Source organism: Meles meles, chromosome X (assembly GCF_922984935.1).
Source record: "Meles meles chromosome X, mMelMel3.1 paternal haplotype, whole genome shotgun sequence".
Classification (NCBI taxonomy): domain Eukaryota; kingdom Metazoa; phylum Chordata; class Mammalia; order Carnivora; family Mustelidae; genus Meles; species Meles meles.
Genome location: NC_060087.1, coordinates 129,125,871 through 129,140,189, shown reverse-complemented (window position 1 = coordinate 129,140,189; position 14,319 = coordinate 129,125,871). Strand labels below are relative to the sequence as shown.

The following is a 14,319-nucleotide window of genomic DNA, read 5'->3' as shown; positions in this document are numbered from 1 at the left end:
GCAACTGGCACAAGGAAGGGGGGTAGCATGCTGGACAGGGCAAGGAATTAACTACCCCCTTACTTAATTACTTAGTCACTAATATTACTCCTTTAGCAGTATCTGAAGCCCATTCACTCCCAAATGAATTTTCTTTAAAAAGCCACAGGGCAAGATGCTTTCTTTCCCCACTGCCACACCACTTCTGATGGGGCCACCACAGAGGGGGTATAACCAGCCCTTCCTGTCTCAGTACCCCTCAGAGACCCCCACCAGTTTGAGCACCTCTGGTCTACAAGTATTGCGTAAAAGCTTACCCTTGACAACTCTATAGATTTTATTTGGTATAAACAGAAGCAAATAAGTGTTAAAAAAGAGAGATGTTAATAAACTTACTAGTCATTCAATCAGGACACATCAAAGTCGCATTACGAACACTTTTTTAATGACAACAGATGGTAAATTTATACAAATTACAGGCTGGAATATAATGGATACAAAATCCATCCAGGTAACAGTTAGAAAAGTATCACTTACAAAAGTAAATCCGATTCAAGTGGCTAAAGAACTCAAGCCCCCCATTTAAATAATTGCACACAGCTTTCAAAATAGCGCATCTAATCCCCATCCCTAGTCAGGGCACTATTCAAAGACTATAGCATACTCAACGACTCTACTGAGTTAAAGATTCTAACATCTTCGGCAAGGATGTCAAGAGACATCTCGTAGCACGTTCACTATGCAAAACTCAAACAAGAATATGTGAATGTTCTTTGCCAACTGTAAGGTGCTGTGCAGATGTTGTTAGCTATTGCTATTACTGTCCAGTGAGAGTACACTGAACTTGAGAAAAAGGACGACTAGCATGTGTAACCGACAAATATGACGCCCAGAATACCTTAAAAGGAATGTAGAATCCATTCTCAAGAACATGAAGCAATGAAACAGGAAAGTGGCCAGGAATGAGGGTAAATTGGGGAATTTCAGACTATTTTAATGCATATATAAAGGACTTGACTATTCATAAATTACATGTAATAGTTATGGTTAGATTCCCAAAGCCCCTGAAAATAATTTAGCTTCTCAGGTGACCCTTTTCCCTCCTGCCAAATGAAGAAAGAAATCTTCTCAAGTTATCAATGTGTTGCTTCAGCCAGCTCTTGCAAAACTCATCTTCAGTGTAAGAGTAGAGTCTGAACTAATAGAGTTGTACTCCTCTGTTGGAGGACACACATCACTTGACAGCCGAGAAAATCTGCTGCTGACCTCAGCCAAGTGACAAATTCGGTGCCAGCAATGGTCTACGACTTCACTTGATCATAAATAAAACAAACACGAACTTGTCTAGAGATGAGAAATACACACTAGGTAGTTGTTTCATGTTCCTTTGGCTATCATCTTTCCTTGCGTACACCTTATTTAATCGTTTTTACTGGTCTCCTTGGGTACTCTTAGCTGTACATATAAAATTTGTATGAAAATGGCAGATAAATATCAAACATGTCAATCAGCTGGCTCTTTTGGCAAAGGTAATGAGATTTTTATGATGAAAATAGCCTAATTATTACAATGTATATGTTAGATTTCCAGGAAATAGGAGGTTTTTAAAAAGATGTTTAAGTTCCTTCAGTAACAGCTCAAAACTGAATTCTGCTGTTAATACGTCAAACAGTGTCTATCCACTTGAAGAGCTAATAACATCAGATGCATTCTACGACACACTTCATTTTCTAGCACAACAGGAAAGAAAAGATTGTATTCTGGCAGGAGAGCGCAAAATGGGAGGTGAGATGAGGAAGGCAATGTGTTTATCAGTAGCTCCTGCTGACACTTCAAGTTACGCTTCCTAACTGAGGTTATTCTTACAATCCCTTTTCAAACAACAGTGAACATAGTCCTATCTTAAAACACATATGAGGGCTCAATTTAGCTTTCCTTTCTATATATCCTGAAGTACGTACATTGTGCAAGAGGAAGTCAGTGGGACATCTTGAAAAATAAATCTGTATGTCAAATACCATATGTCATTTCAACAGCAGCGAAGTAGTGAATTAACAGAACTCCGGAAAAAAATTAACTGGTTTGAAAACAAGCCTGTACTTTAACAATCTTAAATATCAACTCTAGCATCCAATTCTAACTTTCAAACACTTGGTATTTTTTTTTTAATTTGTTTATTTACAGCATAACAGTGTTCACTGTTTTGGCATCACACCCAGTGCTCCAAACACTTGGTATTTTTTCCAAGAGTAAATTACAGCTGCTTTTGCATGAATCCCTGGTTTAAATACTTGCAGAAAAACACCCATATCATTTTCTACTCAGCAAACATCTGAAATCAGAATAATCTAACGTTGGACATTCTTATTTTACAAACAGCATGAGACCTCAAAAGTATAAAACCTTGGCATTATAGAAAAGAAATTAGGTGGACAACAATTCTACGTGTAACAAGGCTTCTAAAGGGACAACCATTTAGAAATCTACCACATAGTACCCCCCAAACTTAAACCAGGGTATTCTACAACTTTATATTAAATTTGTACAATTTTATACTAAAACTGTAGTCTCTACGAAAACACTTTACAGTTAACATAATGGCTTAAAGATATTTAAACTGAAGACAATATTTAACTACAGGCAAAAATAAGAGTCCTACAATAGTCATCTTTCACTTTTTCTCAACAATTAAACACAAATGCCTACTTACTTTCATGCCTAACCACCTCCCTATTCCTTTAGTCCAGCTGCACAATGAAAACAGAAGTGAAGAGAAAAATTGGTAATGGCAAAAACAGCAAGGGCCACTGTATTAGGAATTGCCAGTAACAGGAAATTGGACTAGTAAAAAAGAGTAAGGATAGAATGTGCTTTTTCAAGAAAATGGCCAATAATCATTCACCCAGAAAAATAACGTCAACAGCTATAAGGTAACACAGGCAGAATTTGAACTTAAACCAAATGTTCAGTGCACTGAACTAGCATTAGGAAATGCACATGGAATATAAACCAAAATAATGTTTACCTCCAGGTGGAAACATCACATGGAATTTAAATTCTCTTCCTGTTTCAGTACACATTTTCCCAGGTGTGTTTTTAGACTGCACACAAGTAGTACCAAGTAGAAGGAAAGAACAGACTAAGGGTACCGAAGTAAAACAGCAGGGTCTTTTCCCGTCAGATAGGACCTTAGGATTATATAACTATATACATCTGGGGTATAACAGCTCTGATTTAAAAAGACTTGACTAGCAATCCCAGGAATACTTCCTGGATGACAAAAATAATCGACTTTCAGGAAGTATGTGAAAATGGGCACACCCAAATGTAAATCCCTACCATATACATTATTGAAAAGTAGGAAAAACAAACTGAAAGGGAGTTTACACAAACCCTGTAATGAAAGCATTACTTCACTATTCAATGACAGAGCAAAGCAGATCATTAAAAAGTTAGCCTAAAAGCACAGGGCTAAGTGCCCAGGTAGCTATCTTTTTGCTTTGCTGCCTAGATCCTTCAATGAGCCAGTCCTTTTCCGCAAAAGGGTGTGGGTGTGATCCAGCCTAGTCTTCCCATGAAATAATGTAATGAGAAAGATTCCTATTGACTAGGAATTACATTCGAAGCAAAATTTTCAGTGACATTCAGATGAAGTCCAAAATCCACAATTCAAGCAATTTTGCACAGGAATTTACAACCTAGAATCCAATGACCCAGGAGTTTAGTAATAGTAAGGGAAAGCGCTCCAGTAAAAACCAGCTCAGATTTCCTTCACTGTGGACATCTTAACAAATCCAGAGAAGTGAACCTTAAAACCAACCAAAAGACAAAATGCTGTAAAACATTTTTGGCTGTGAGATAATCAAATTCTTCTCAAATGTATAATTAAGTTAACATACTTATTTGTGACCAACTTAACGTTACAAATTCTCATTTGCAAATGACAGGCTCGTAGAGTTAAAACTGATGATACAAATCATTGCATTAGAAGGATCAAAATTTACACTAGTCCAATGTGACTCCTTCAGATGGATTTTAACATGTTCTCAACTTTATTGAAATCATTAATACCCCAGACACATTTACCATTTAAAAAAATCAATTTAATGCTATCAAAAGGTGATGTTCAATTTAATCCTGTTTGCCTTCACGCCACTGTCGGGAGCCTTCATTCCAGGCCACATAAACAAAGAGGGCCAACACCACGTGGACGGCGACCACCGCAACAATAGCAGCATAAAAATAGCTGTCCCTATTGGACATTCCAAAGGCGCCTATCAAGAGAAAAAAAGTTTCGATTTTATTCCCAAATTTATCAAAGTGCAAAAAACAAAGCATACTGCTTTTTATTAGCTATATATTTATTTAACCAGTCAGGCAATTAAAAAGGAATACTTTGGGGGGTGATAAATCAAGTATTCATTTAAAGATCTGAATACCTCCTATACACAAGGAACATTATTCTGAGTGAAAAATGTAATTATCACTTCACTTACAGACTTCAACATACAAAGGGGACTTAATTTCCTTTTTCTACTAATGTCTGCTACCAAAGGTACATTGCCCCAAATTCCTCCTCTCATGTCAGCCAAATCTTGCTGTCAGAGGTATAGTAAGAGAAAGGACTTGCAAGCTATTTCACAGAACCATCAACAAATACACTGTCACGCTAAAATGACTCAATGATGAACAAGTTAATTTCATGAAGGAAGACTCACTTGAACAACATGATTTTTGAAAAGCAAAACAGAAACAGATGGAAGCAGCAAATTAAGAATACCCAGCTTACAGATATAAAGAGATCATAAACACATAGAATCTTAAATATACTAAGGCGGAAATGTCTTGTTTTATCATTTAGGATTACCTTCAAAAACGTAAGACTTAGTCGTGAAATATAACCCAATAGGTACAGTGATCATTAAAGCTGTGAAGAACAGGAGCGTCTTCAGGGTAGATGCTAATGAACTTTCGTTTCTGGAAGAAAGTAAACAAAGAGAAAATCAGAACCTGCACAGCCATTTCCAACTGGTTTTGTGTCCACAGAAAGATGCTGGAAACCTTGCCTCTGCCTTAGAAGCACTGGACAGAGGAAGAGGAGTCAGGAACTCAAAATGAGAAGATCCCGAAGAGCTAGAGAACACCCAAGAAACTGCCATTCAGATCCAGTGTGAGAGGAAGCGTCAAACTATGAAAGGGGTTTGTAGTATCCAGAGTGCTATGCAAGCACACCCTAATCACCGAATATATAACGGAGACAGTGAAGGAGAAGAGAGAAAACAACTAATGACGTTCCTCCACAAAGCACACTATCAAGGGCCAGCTGGACACAGTACAAACAAGGCATGAGAGATCTCCAGAGAAAAAGCCGTCTAGAACAATGTGGATGCAGCTGAAGGAAACTTACTTTCTTTGTAATTAAATAGCTATAGTACAACTTAGATAGTCTTCATGCAACATGGACTCATTAAAAATTTAATGTCAAGGGGTGCCTGGGTTGCTTAGTGGGTAAAGCCTCTGCCTTCGGCTCAGGTCATGATCCCGGGGTCCTGGGATCGAGCTCCACATCGGACTCTCTGCTCAGTGGGGAGCCTGCTTCCCTCTCTCCCTCTGCCTGCCTCTCTGCCTACTTGTGATCTCTCTCTCTCTCTGCCTGCCTCTCTGCCTACTTGTAATCTCTCTCTCTGTCAAATAAATAAATAAAGTCTTTTTAAAAAATTTAATGTCTTTTGATGGCTGCATAGTATTCCATTGTGTATATATACCACTTCTTCTTTATCCATTCATCTGTTGATGGACATCTAGGTTCTTTCCATAGTTTGGCTATTGTGGACATTGCTGCTATAAACATTCGGGTGCACGATCACTTTGGATCACTACGTTTGTATCTTTAGGGTAAATACCCAGTAGTGCAATTGCTGGGTCATAGGGTAGTTCTATTTTCAACATTTTGAGGAACCTCCATGCTGTTTTCCAGAGTGGTTGCACCAGCTTGCATTCCCACCAACAGTGGAGGAGGGTTCCCCTTTCTCCGCATCCTCGCCAGCATCTGTCATTTCCTGACTTGTTCATTTTAGCCATTCTGACTGGTGTGAGGTGATCTCATTGTGGTTTTGATTTGTATTTCCCTGATGCCGAGTGCTGTGAAGTGTGTAAACCTGGCGATTCACAGACCTTACCCCTGGGGATAAAAATACATTATATGTTTATAAAAAAAATAAAAAATAAATAAAAAACTGAAGCTAAAAAAAAAAATTTAATGTCAAAACACCTTCTATTCAGTGAATTCTATTTGTCCGGAGGTTATTTTAAAATCAAGGAAATATTCCAGTGGAGAAAGTTTTGATCCAGAATATAAGAAAACCATTCTGAAGAACGCAATCAAGCTTTTCAAATTTATACTTGAAGAAAAACAAGTCTGATAATCTGCTACTTAAAATATTAATACAAAGACTAACATAAAAAAGATTAACATAAAACCACAAACGAAACTGGATACAATAAAAATGTCCACAATAAGAAAATGATTTCACAATTGATGTGTATCAATATATGGATCCAGCAAAAAAATTCTGACCATTACTCAGAAAGTCCTTGTGTGACAAATGAACACAAGGCAAACTACATCATATTATGTATATCAGGGATCTGCAAAATAAGGCCTAAGGGCCCAATGCCTATTTCTATAAATAAAGTTTAACTGGAACACAGACACACCCATTTGTTTACGTATCATCTAAGGTGGCTTTGGAGCTACAAAGGACAAGCTGAGTAGTGGTACCAAACTATACGGCCCTCAAAACTTCAAATAGTTGCTATCTGGTCCTTTACAGAAGAACTTCACCAACCCCTGACATATACTATTCCAATTATGTAAAAATGTGTGCAAATAAAAAAGGACTACAGATTAATATACAAAAATAAAGTTATTTCCCCATTTTCAAAATGTTCCTTAATGTTGTTTCACTGACTTTTCAGTAAGTAGATATATGTCAGGATTTGTCCTATACATTGCTACAAATGAGCAGCACTACTGCAAAGTGAAGCGACAGTAGGTTTCCAGCAACCCTGGACACATTTGTACCTCATACAGATACATACCACCACGTACACTGCAAACGCAGTAAACCCTATAGCTTTAATCACTTAGCTCAAGGGCCTTTTTCGTCTCTTAAATCTATCATCAGACTACCTTAACACACTTCACACTTTACGCTTATTGTCAACACTTGAACTTAATTCTCTTTCTGGTAATCCTGAGAGGCTCCAGTTTTTGTCCACATCTTTTTTAAGATTTTATTTATTTACTATTTGAGAGAGTCAGGGTGGGTGGAGGGTCAGAGGGAGAAGCAGACTCCCTGCAGAGCAGGGAGCCCGATGCCGGACTCAATCCTGGGACTCCAGGGTAATGACCTGAGCCGAAGGCAGTTGTTTAACCAACTGAGCCACCCAGGCGCCCTTGTCCGTGTCTTTAGGAAGGAGATAACCAAGCCTTCAAAGTCCCCCTCAACAGAGCCTATCCTCTAGGCACTTTTCCTGATCATTCCGCCTGAAACGACTCATTGCTCTGGGATGCCATCACACTTAGCTCATACCTGTTATTACAGGACTTACCGTGCCACCTTGCTTCCTATTAGTCCTGCACATTTCTCTGGAGCCCTAGAAAACCCAGGCAAAGGGGTTCTTTTAACTGTGTAAATGATTAGCAAGGTTGTTTCTGGAAGCCCAGAAAGGAAGGGAACATCTCAAGTTCATGGCATATAAACAATGGTCTACAAACTTTTTTGACTATTAATCCATCTTAAATATAAGTTTTGAGCACAAAGCCCATATAAAGGCATACTGATCTTTTTGAACAGATCATCTACACACATATTATCAATTCATTACTTAAAATATAAAACATGTGCGAAACTAGATACTAAAAAAGATATGGTTAAAATAAATTCATGTAGAAGTTGTAATATTTTCTTTCCCTACTTCAGTGGGTCATCTTTCAACACATCCTCCTACAATGATCACTGAGCTACACAATCCTCATCTATATAGTCATGCTCCCTTAAACTGTTTCCTGGTAGTAAACTTTTCGGGAAATTTATTGTGTAATCCTCATGAAGAATATGAGTAGCTCTACGGTAGGTCTATAAAAATTCAACGTAAGTATTTGACCACTTCTTTCTTTCTTTTTTTTTTTAAAGATTTATTTATTTGACAGAGAGAGATCACAAGTAGGCAGAGAGGCAGGCAGAGAGAGGGGAAGGAAGCAGGCTCCCCGCTGAGCAGAGAGCCCGATGCGGGGCTAGATCCCAGGACCCTGAGATCATGACCTGAGCCGAAGGCAGCGGCTTAACCACTGAGCCACCCAGGCGCCCCTTGACCACTTCTTTCATGAATCCCAACAAAAAACATGACCTGGGTGTTTCTATGGTGAGTTCAAGTATGTGTTTTAGGCATGCAAAGTTAAAATAATCTAACCTGATGAAGAAACAAAGCTTGAGAATCTAGAGAAAGGGAGTGTTAACTGGTTCTTTTGTTCTTCAGATCATCTCTCTTAAATATGTAATATCTCACCTGGCCTTCAGAACACATCATTATTGAAAAGATGCTGTAATAACCATACAAAAATGTGTTAAGGCAAACAAAAGCATTTACAACCCCACCGCTTAAACCTAGTCTTCTCTTTTCTACATGTTAATTTCTAGCCCCACACTCTTATACCAGGCATGGGCTCAGCTTAACAATTTGCAGTTTATTTTCAACTCTTTTTCACTTTTTTTACCCTACGCTCCAAAATTTTGATTCTGGGTTATGACCTCACAAATATGGGACTAAGTATCAAGTTAAGCACACAGACTTTTGAAAACTAGCAAACTTCCTCTAATGTTTACAGGACATCTTCTCTTTGGCTTCCAGCCACATCCCCACCACAGCTGGCAGTTCTGCAGGCACAAGCCAGCTTGGGTCTAACAGGTGAATCATTCTAAAACAAAGTAACTGGTATCATTCAACTGATTTCTTCTACGACTCTCTCACTGGGTGTTACAGAGACTTGTTAGAAATAAAGAACGAGAGGGGCGCCTGGGTGGCTCAGTGGGTTAAGCCTCTGCCTTCGGCTCAGGTCATGATCTCAGGGTCCTGGGATCGAGCCCCGCATCGGGCTCTCTGTTCCTCAGGGAGCCTGCTTCCTCCTCTCTCTCTGCCTGCCTCTCTGCCCACTTGTGATCTCTGTCAAATAAATAAATAAAATCTTTAAAAAAAAAAAAAGAAATAAAGAACGAGAAAAATCCAGAATTAAAGTGGGCCTCTAACAAAGAAATAACTTAGGATGAACCTTACTGTTCTACCACTCTAAACCACCTATAGTTTACCCACTTGATATGAACTTCTGCAGCAAGCAGTAGGCAGATACAGCTTACTACTTCCCTTCTGTGGCAATCAAGACTTCCTCTGCAAGTAGGTTTCACTGCAAATTCCATTATGAAATACTAGAATCAGATGTAGGAGGGCTACACTGTATTATTATAAGTGTACCTGACAAAATTATGTTGGTATCCTCACTAGTAAAAAATAATTTAAAAAACATCTATACTGACATCATAAGAGAGAGAAAAGGATCATGGGGCTTCAAAGATTACAGGTTTTGGAATCAGCGGGATTGGTCAAATACCAGCTTCAACACTTACTAATTGTGTGTCCTAACTGTGTGATCTTGGGCAAGTCACTTGTCCTGAGTAACTTTATCTTCTTTTTTTTTTTAAGGGGGAACAACACTTTCTTAATTTTACTAAAGTATGTAATAAAGAGCCTAAGTTGAGTCTGGCACACAGTAGGTCATCATCAAATGGCAGCTAAATCCTTCTCCACCCTTTTGCCTACCCAGGTATCATTGGCTAGGCTAGTGGGCCACAGTGGGCCAGAACAGCCGTTCTATTTAGCCACCAACCCTCATCCTACTAATTCCCCCAAGTGAAGTCTTAAACCAGGGGAAGCCCTACTCTCTTCCCCTCGTTCATTCATACAGCAAACATTTAAACCCCAACGATGCAGGCCCCGTAGGGAACACGTAGATGGAGAAGGTCGGGTTCCTGTCCTCAGGGAGCTCACCCTGCAGTGGGGAGAGATTGCAGAGAGCAAGATCGCAAAATAGACGACAGCGAAAGGAAAGGCTAGAACAGGAGCGCCAGCTGAAGGCCCGCCGACCTCTCCCCTATGACCCCGAGCCCCAGCTTCCGTGCGTGTAGACGATGCAGACCCCAACCTGCCTCCGTCCTCCCCCATCCCGCAGCCCGGCCCCGAGGGTCCAGACCTCACACCCACTGCAGGCCAGCCCGCTCTGTTCAGGCCTTCCTTTACACCCCACTCCAGGCCAGGGCCAGGTCGCCTTGCGGTCAGGACCCCTACCCGGTCTGGGGCCCGCTCGGGACTACCTGAAGTCGGGTGGCTGCAGCGCATTTAGCGCCACTTTATCAAGGCGCTCCATGGTGTAGCCGCGCCCGCAGCAGGTGCTGGGAGGCGGGCTGGGCTCTAGGACCGCACTCACTCCGCTCGGTAGGCGACCGGTAGAGGAGTGCCGCGCCGGAAGTGCCGGCCAGAGCCGGGAGGCGGGACGCAGTGCGCAAGTGCGGCGCGCCATGGTGACGTTGAGCGACGCCGGCGTTCACGTGACTTACCGGCTAGGGCTCCGAGGCGTGCGCTCTGTGAAGAGCTGTCTGTGTTCGAGGAGCAGGCCGGGCGAGTAGCCCAGCCACCCCACGTTGAGCCGGGACTTGCCTCGCAGCATGATCCTCCGAGGTGGACGGCGCTGCCGCCGCCCCCTGAGCGCGCGGGAGCACCTCTGGTCCCCCTCCGAACCGCGTCGCCAAGCTGCGGTGTCGAGGCTACCGGAGCAGATGAGCCGCGAAGAGGGACGAGCAGGCAGAAGACTGTGGTCCTAGGCAACCAAGCAATTTCTGAAGACAACACAAAAAAAGAAGTGCTCACTATTTCCCAGCCCTTGAGAAACGCCTCATTATTATTACCAGCAGTGAAAGTCCAGCCCTGGGAAAGTGGGAGGAGTTAGTTTAACACTCACGGGAGTCCGCAAGCTAGTCCATGTCAGAGCTGAAAGAGCCCTTGCTGAGCGTGACTGTCCGGGCCTGACGATGCCAGTGACCCCAACTTCCACTTCAGGTTAAAAACATTTTGCAGCTTCTCAGAAAGCTGCCAATGAGACAACAGGGACTCAAATAGTAAGGGACAGATGGGCCTCCCGGGCCCGCGCAACCCGAGAGACGTATAAACGAAAACAGTGCGGTAAGCATAGGGTCAGGCTTGACAAAATAAGGTTGCCACTGGCAGCTAGTAAGAGGACAACCCTTACATGGTCAACGCCTGGAAATGGGCCGCTGACCACACATCTATTTTCTGCACCACATGGATACAAAGACCGCATATGAAATCATAACCAAACAGGGCAGCTTAAAACAGCGATAAGCACTGTGGGCTGGGCTGCAAGTAGCCTGGGTTTGAGCTCAAACTGATTTCCTCTATGGTCCTCATCTAGAACCTTAGGGGGTTAAGAATCATCTAATTCCAGAACTAGGGCAAAATTAAAATTTAACTGTGGGGTTGGCAAACTGTGGCCATCTGGGTGAATACATACAGCCCGCCTGCAAATTGTTTTCCTACAGCTTGTGAATTAAGAAAGGGTTTTCCGTTTTCAATGGATGAAAAAAATCAAAAGAAGAGTTAATATTTTGCCACACGTGAAAATGGTATGAAATTCAAATTTCAGTGTCCATAAATACAATTTTATTGGAATTCCACCATACTCATTAGTTTGTATCATCTATAGCTGCTTTCAAACTACAATAGCAATATTATGTACTTGTAACAGAGACGTATAGTCCATAATATCTGGCCCTTCACAGGAAAAATTTGCCACCCCTGCTCTAGCTAATCACCCTATAATGAAGTTCTTGTACCCCTAGGGATCCATACTTGGAGTTTCTGAGAATAATTTTCAATATGTTTAAAAAAAACCCTAAAAAATTCCGTTTACTTGCCATAGGAGATCAATAGCTACTTAGAATATGACCTTTCTTTGATTTTAGGCACTAATTATATCACATTGATGAGGTAATACTTGTTATCTCATGAGAAAATATACAAATTATTACTAAACTAAGCCGTAATATACTTTGCCGACTAAATCTTTTAAAACATACAGAATGGTGCTCGCTTCGGCAGCACATATACTAAAACATACAGAATGAGCTCAAGAGGAGGGAACTTCGCTTTGTGACTTTGTGTATCTCCAATGCCTACATTAAGGGCCTGGTATATAGTAGGTGCTCAATAAATATTTGTTATATAAATGAACTGGGTCCACAGGAGATCAAAGAGCAAAAAGGTTCTTGGTAGTGAAAAGACTGCAAGCCACTGATACAGTAGTATTAGCTTGCTGGGGCTACCTTAACAATGAACTGCAAATCGAATTGTTACTGGTGGGAGAGAGTCTGCATTGTGTGCAGAGAGGTCTCTTGGATCCCCCACAAAGGATCCGTGCACAAATAAAGATAACCAGAAGGAAAGTAGCTAGCACAAAGCAGTTTTTTAGGGACAGTGCATTCTTAAGTTTGGAGGGCGGTTGGGCCCAGAAGCGGCAACTGCACTGGAGCTAGGGGTCTCTTCTTTTTGTGTCTGCATAGGTTGTAGGTCCTAACCAGGGGCGAGTATCCAACTGAAGTTGTTTTGTAAAACCTCAGTAACTCCTCCTACCAGTTGGGAGGGGGAGTCTTCTGGCCCTACAAGGTTCTTGCTGAAACTGTCAGGGCCATTTTCCTCCACAGGGGTGGGGATTGAAACCAAGGTGTAAAACTATAGGTTACCCTGGGGGTCGAGGCTGGAGAGAAGAGTGCAAGTTCTCTACCTGTGGCTCTTGTCCTGTCAGCCCAAGGGTATTCGAAGACTTAAGACCAGGATGTTAAAAGTCACAAAGTCAGGATGTTGTGCCGTCAGGCTTGTAATGTGTCATGTGTCTGTCACCACCTTTGTCTCCAGCTCCTGTCTAACTTACTCTATCAGAATGGTTAAGTGTCGCGGCCAGCGACAAACCGACCAGGAACGTGAGGGTAAGAGGATGGTGAAAAGAAGTTCCGAGACAAAGAGATGGGGGCAGGAGGAGCACTGAGGAGGATGTCCAACAGTGTCGACTGTATTCAGGGCAGTAAGGCATTCTATAGGAACAGGAACTATCTTCAGCTGGTCACAAAAGAATTTGCTACATGCACAAAAACCTCCGGACTTCCCCATTACCTACTTCTCAAGGTCTAATTGCAGACCCTCTGGTTTCTTGTGAGAACTAGTGAGAAACGAACGAGGTGCACCTGTAGGCAATGGCTGATGTTAGTACAATTGTCCCGTATTGATACAAGAAGTAACAGCAAACCTGAGAGTGATCTATGAGCTGTGCTGGAACAGCAAGGACCAGTGAAGTGTTTATGACCCCAACCAAATTGCTCTCATCTAACTAGTAAACATGTGGGAAGTCACGTAGGTGAGCGCACAACACGTAGCACAGACCCTTTCTCAGTGCTATTCAACTTTTCCATCCTAAGCCTTTTGTTAGGCTATTTGGACTTTAAAGGAGACACAAGTCAGGGCCTGGTTTGGTCCTCGTCTCAAGCCTTATCGCGGCCTTCCACAGTTAAAGAACAGAAATTTATTGTCACATAGTTCTGGAGGCTAAAAGTCTGCAATTGAGGGGTCAGCAAAGTTGGTTTCTTCTAAGGATGGTGAGGGAGAATTTGTTATTTGCCTCTCACCTAGTTTCTGGTAGTTTGCGGGCAATCTTTTGTGATCGTTTATATGTAGAAGCATCCATGTATTTCTCTTTACATGGCATTCTCCCTGTGTCTGTATCTGTATCCAAATATCTTCTTTTTATCAAGATGCCAGCCATACTAGATTAGGGGCCTACCATACTCCAGCATGACTCAACTAATCACATCTACAACCCAATTCCTAAATAAGGTCCCATTCTGAGTTACTGGGGGTTAGGAGTTCAACATGGGAATTGGGCTGAGATCAAGAGAGACACAATTCAGCCCATACCATTAGTCTAAACTCCTTCTTGTACAAATGACGAAGCTGTGTTCCAGAGAGGGAAGGGAGTTAGCAGAACACACATTTACCTAGTGGGGCCAAGCTCAAATCCTACCTCCAGACGGGCACTTTTACACTCTCACACCAGCAGCCTGTGTGGCATTTGTGTGATCACTTAGACAAGAATCATTCATCAAAGAGATCTGATGTGGGACAAACTGCATAATCTCATTTACATATTAGTGTTTGAGGTTT

At 41.7% G+C, this 14,319-nt stretch overlaps 1 protein-coding gene across 1 annotated transcript; it reads right to left on the bottom strand.

The window, feature by feature from the left end:
- Positions 1-402: 402 nt before the first annotated feature.
- VMA21 (vacuolar ATPase assembly factor VMA21) lies at positions 403-10,574 on the bottom strand. The gene is made up of 3 exons (XM_045996215.1): positions 10,407-10,574; positions 4,847-4,956; positions 403-4,253 (listed from the first exon to the last, which is right to left on the bottom strand). Exons 1-3 carry the CDS (start codon positions 10,457-10,459, stop codon positions 4,111-4,113), a joined length of 306 nt encoding a protein of 101 aa, XP_045852171.1. The 5' UTR covers positions 10,460-10,574; the 3' UTR covers positions 403-4,110.
- Between the last annotated feature and the right edge of the window lie 3,745 nt (positions 10,575-14,319).

Bases quoted from the DNA above. Each gene is read 5' to 3' on its own strand.
- VMA21 (XM_045996215.1), bottom strand. From the start codon at position 10,459: ATGGAGCGCCTTGATAAAGTGGCGCTAAATGCGCTGCAGCCACCCGAC. The intron at 4,957-10,406 runs GTAGTCCCGAGC...ACTTTCTTCCAG, and splicing joins CTGCAGCCACCCGACTTCAG to AAACGAAAGTTCATTAGCAT. The intron at 4,254-4,846 runs GTAATCCTAAAT...TTCTCTTGATAG, and splicing joins TAAGTCTTACGTTTTTGAAG to GCGCCTTTGGAATGTCCAAT.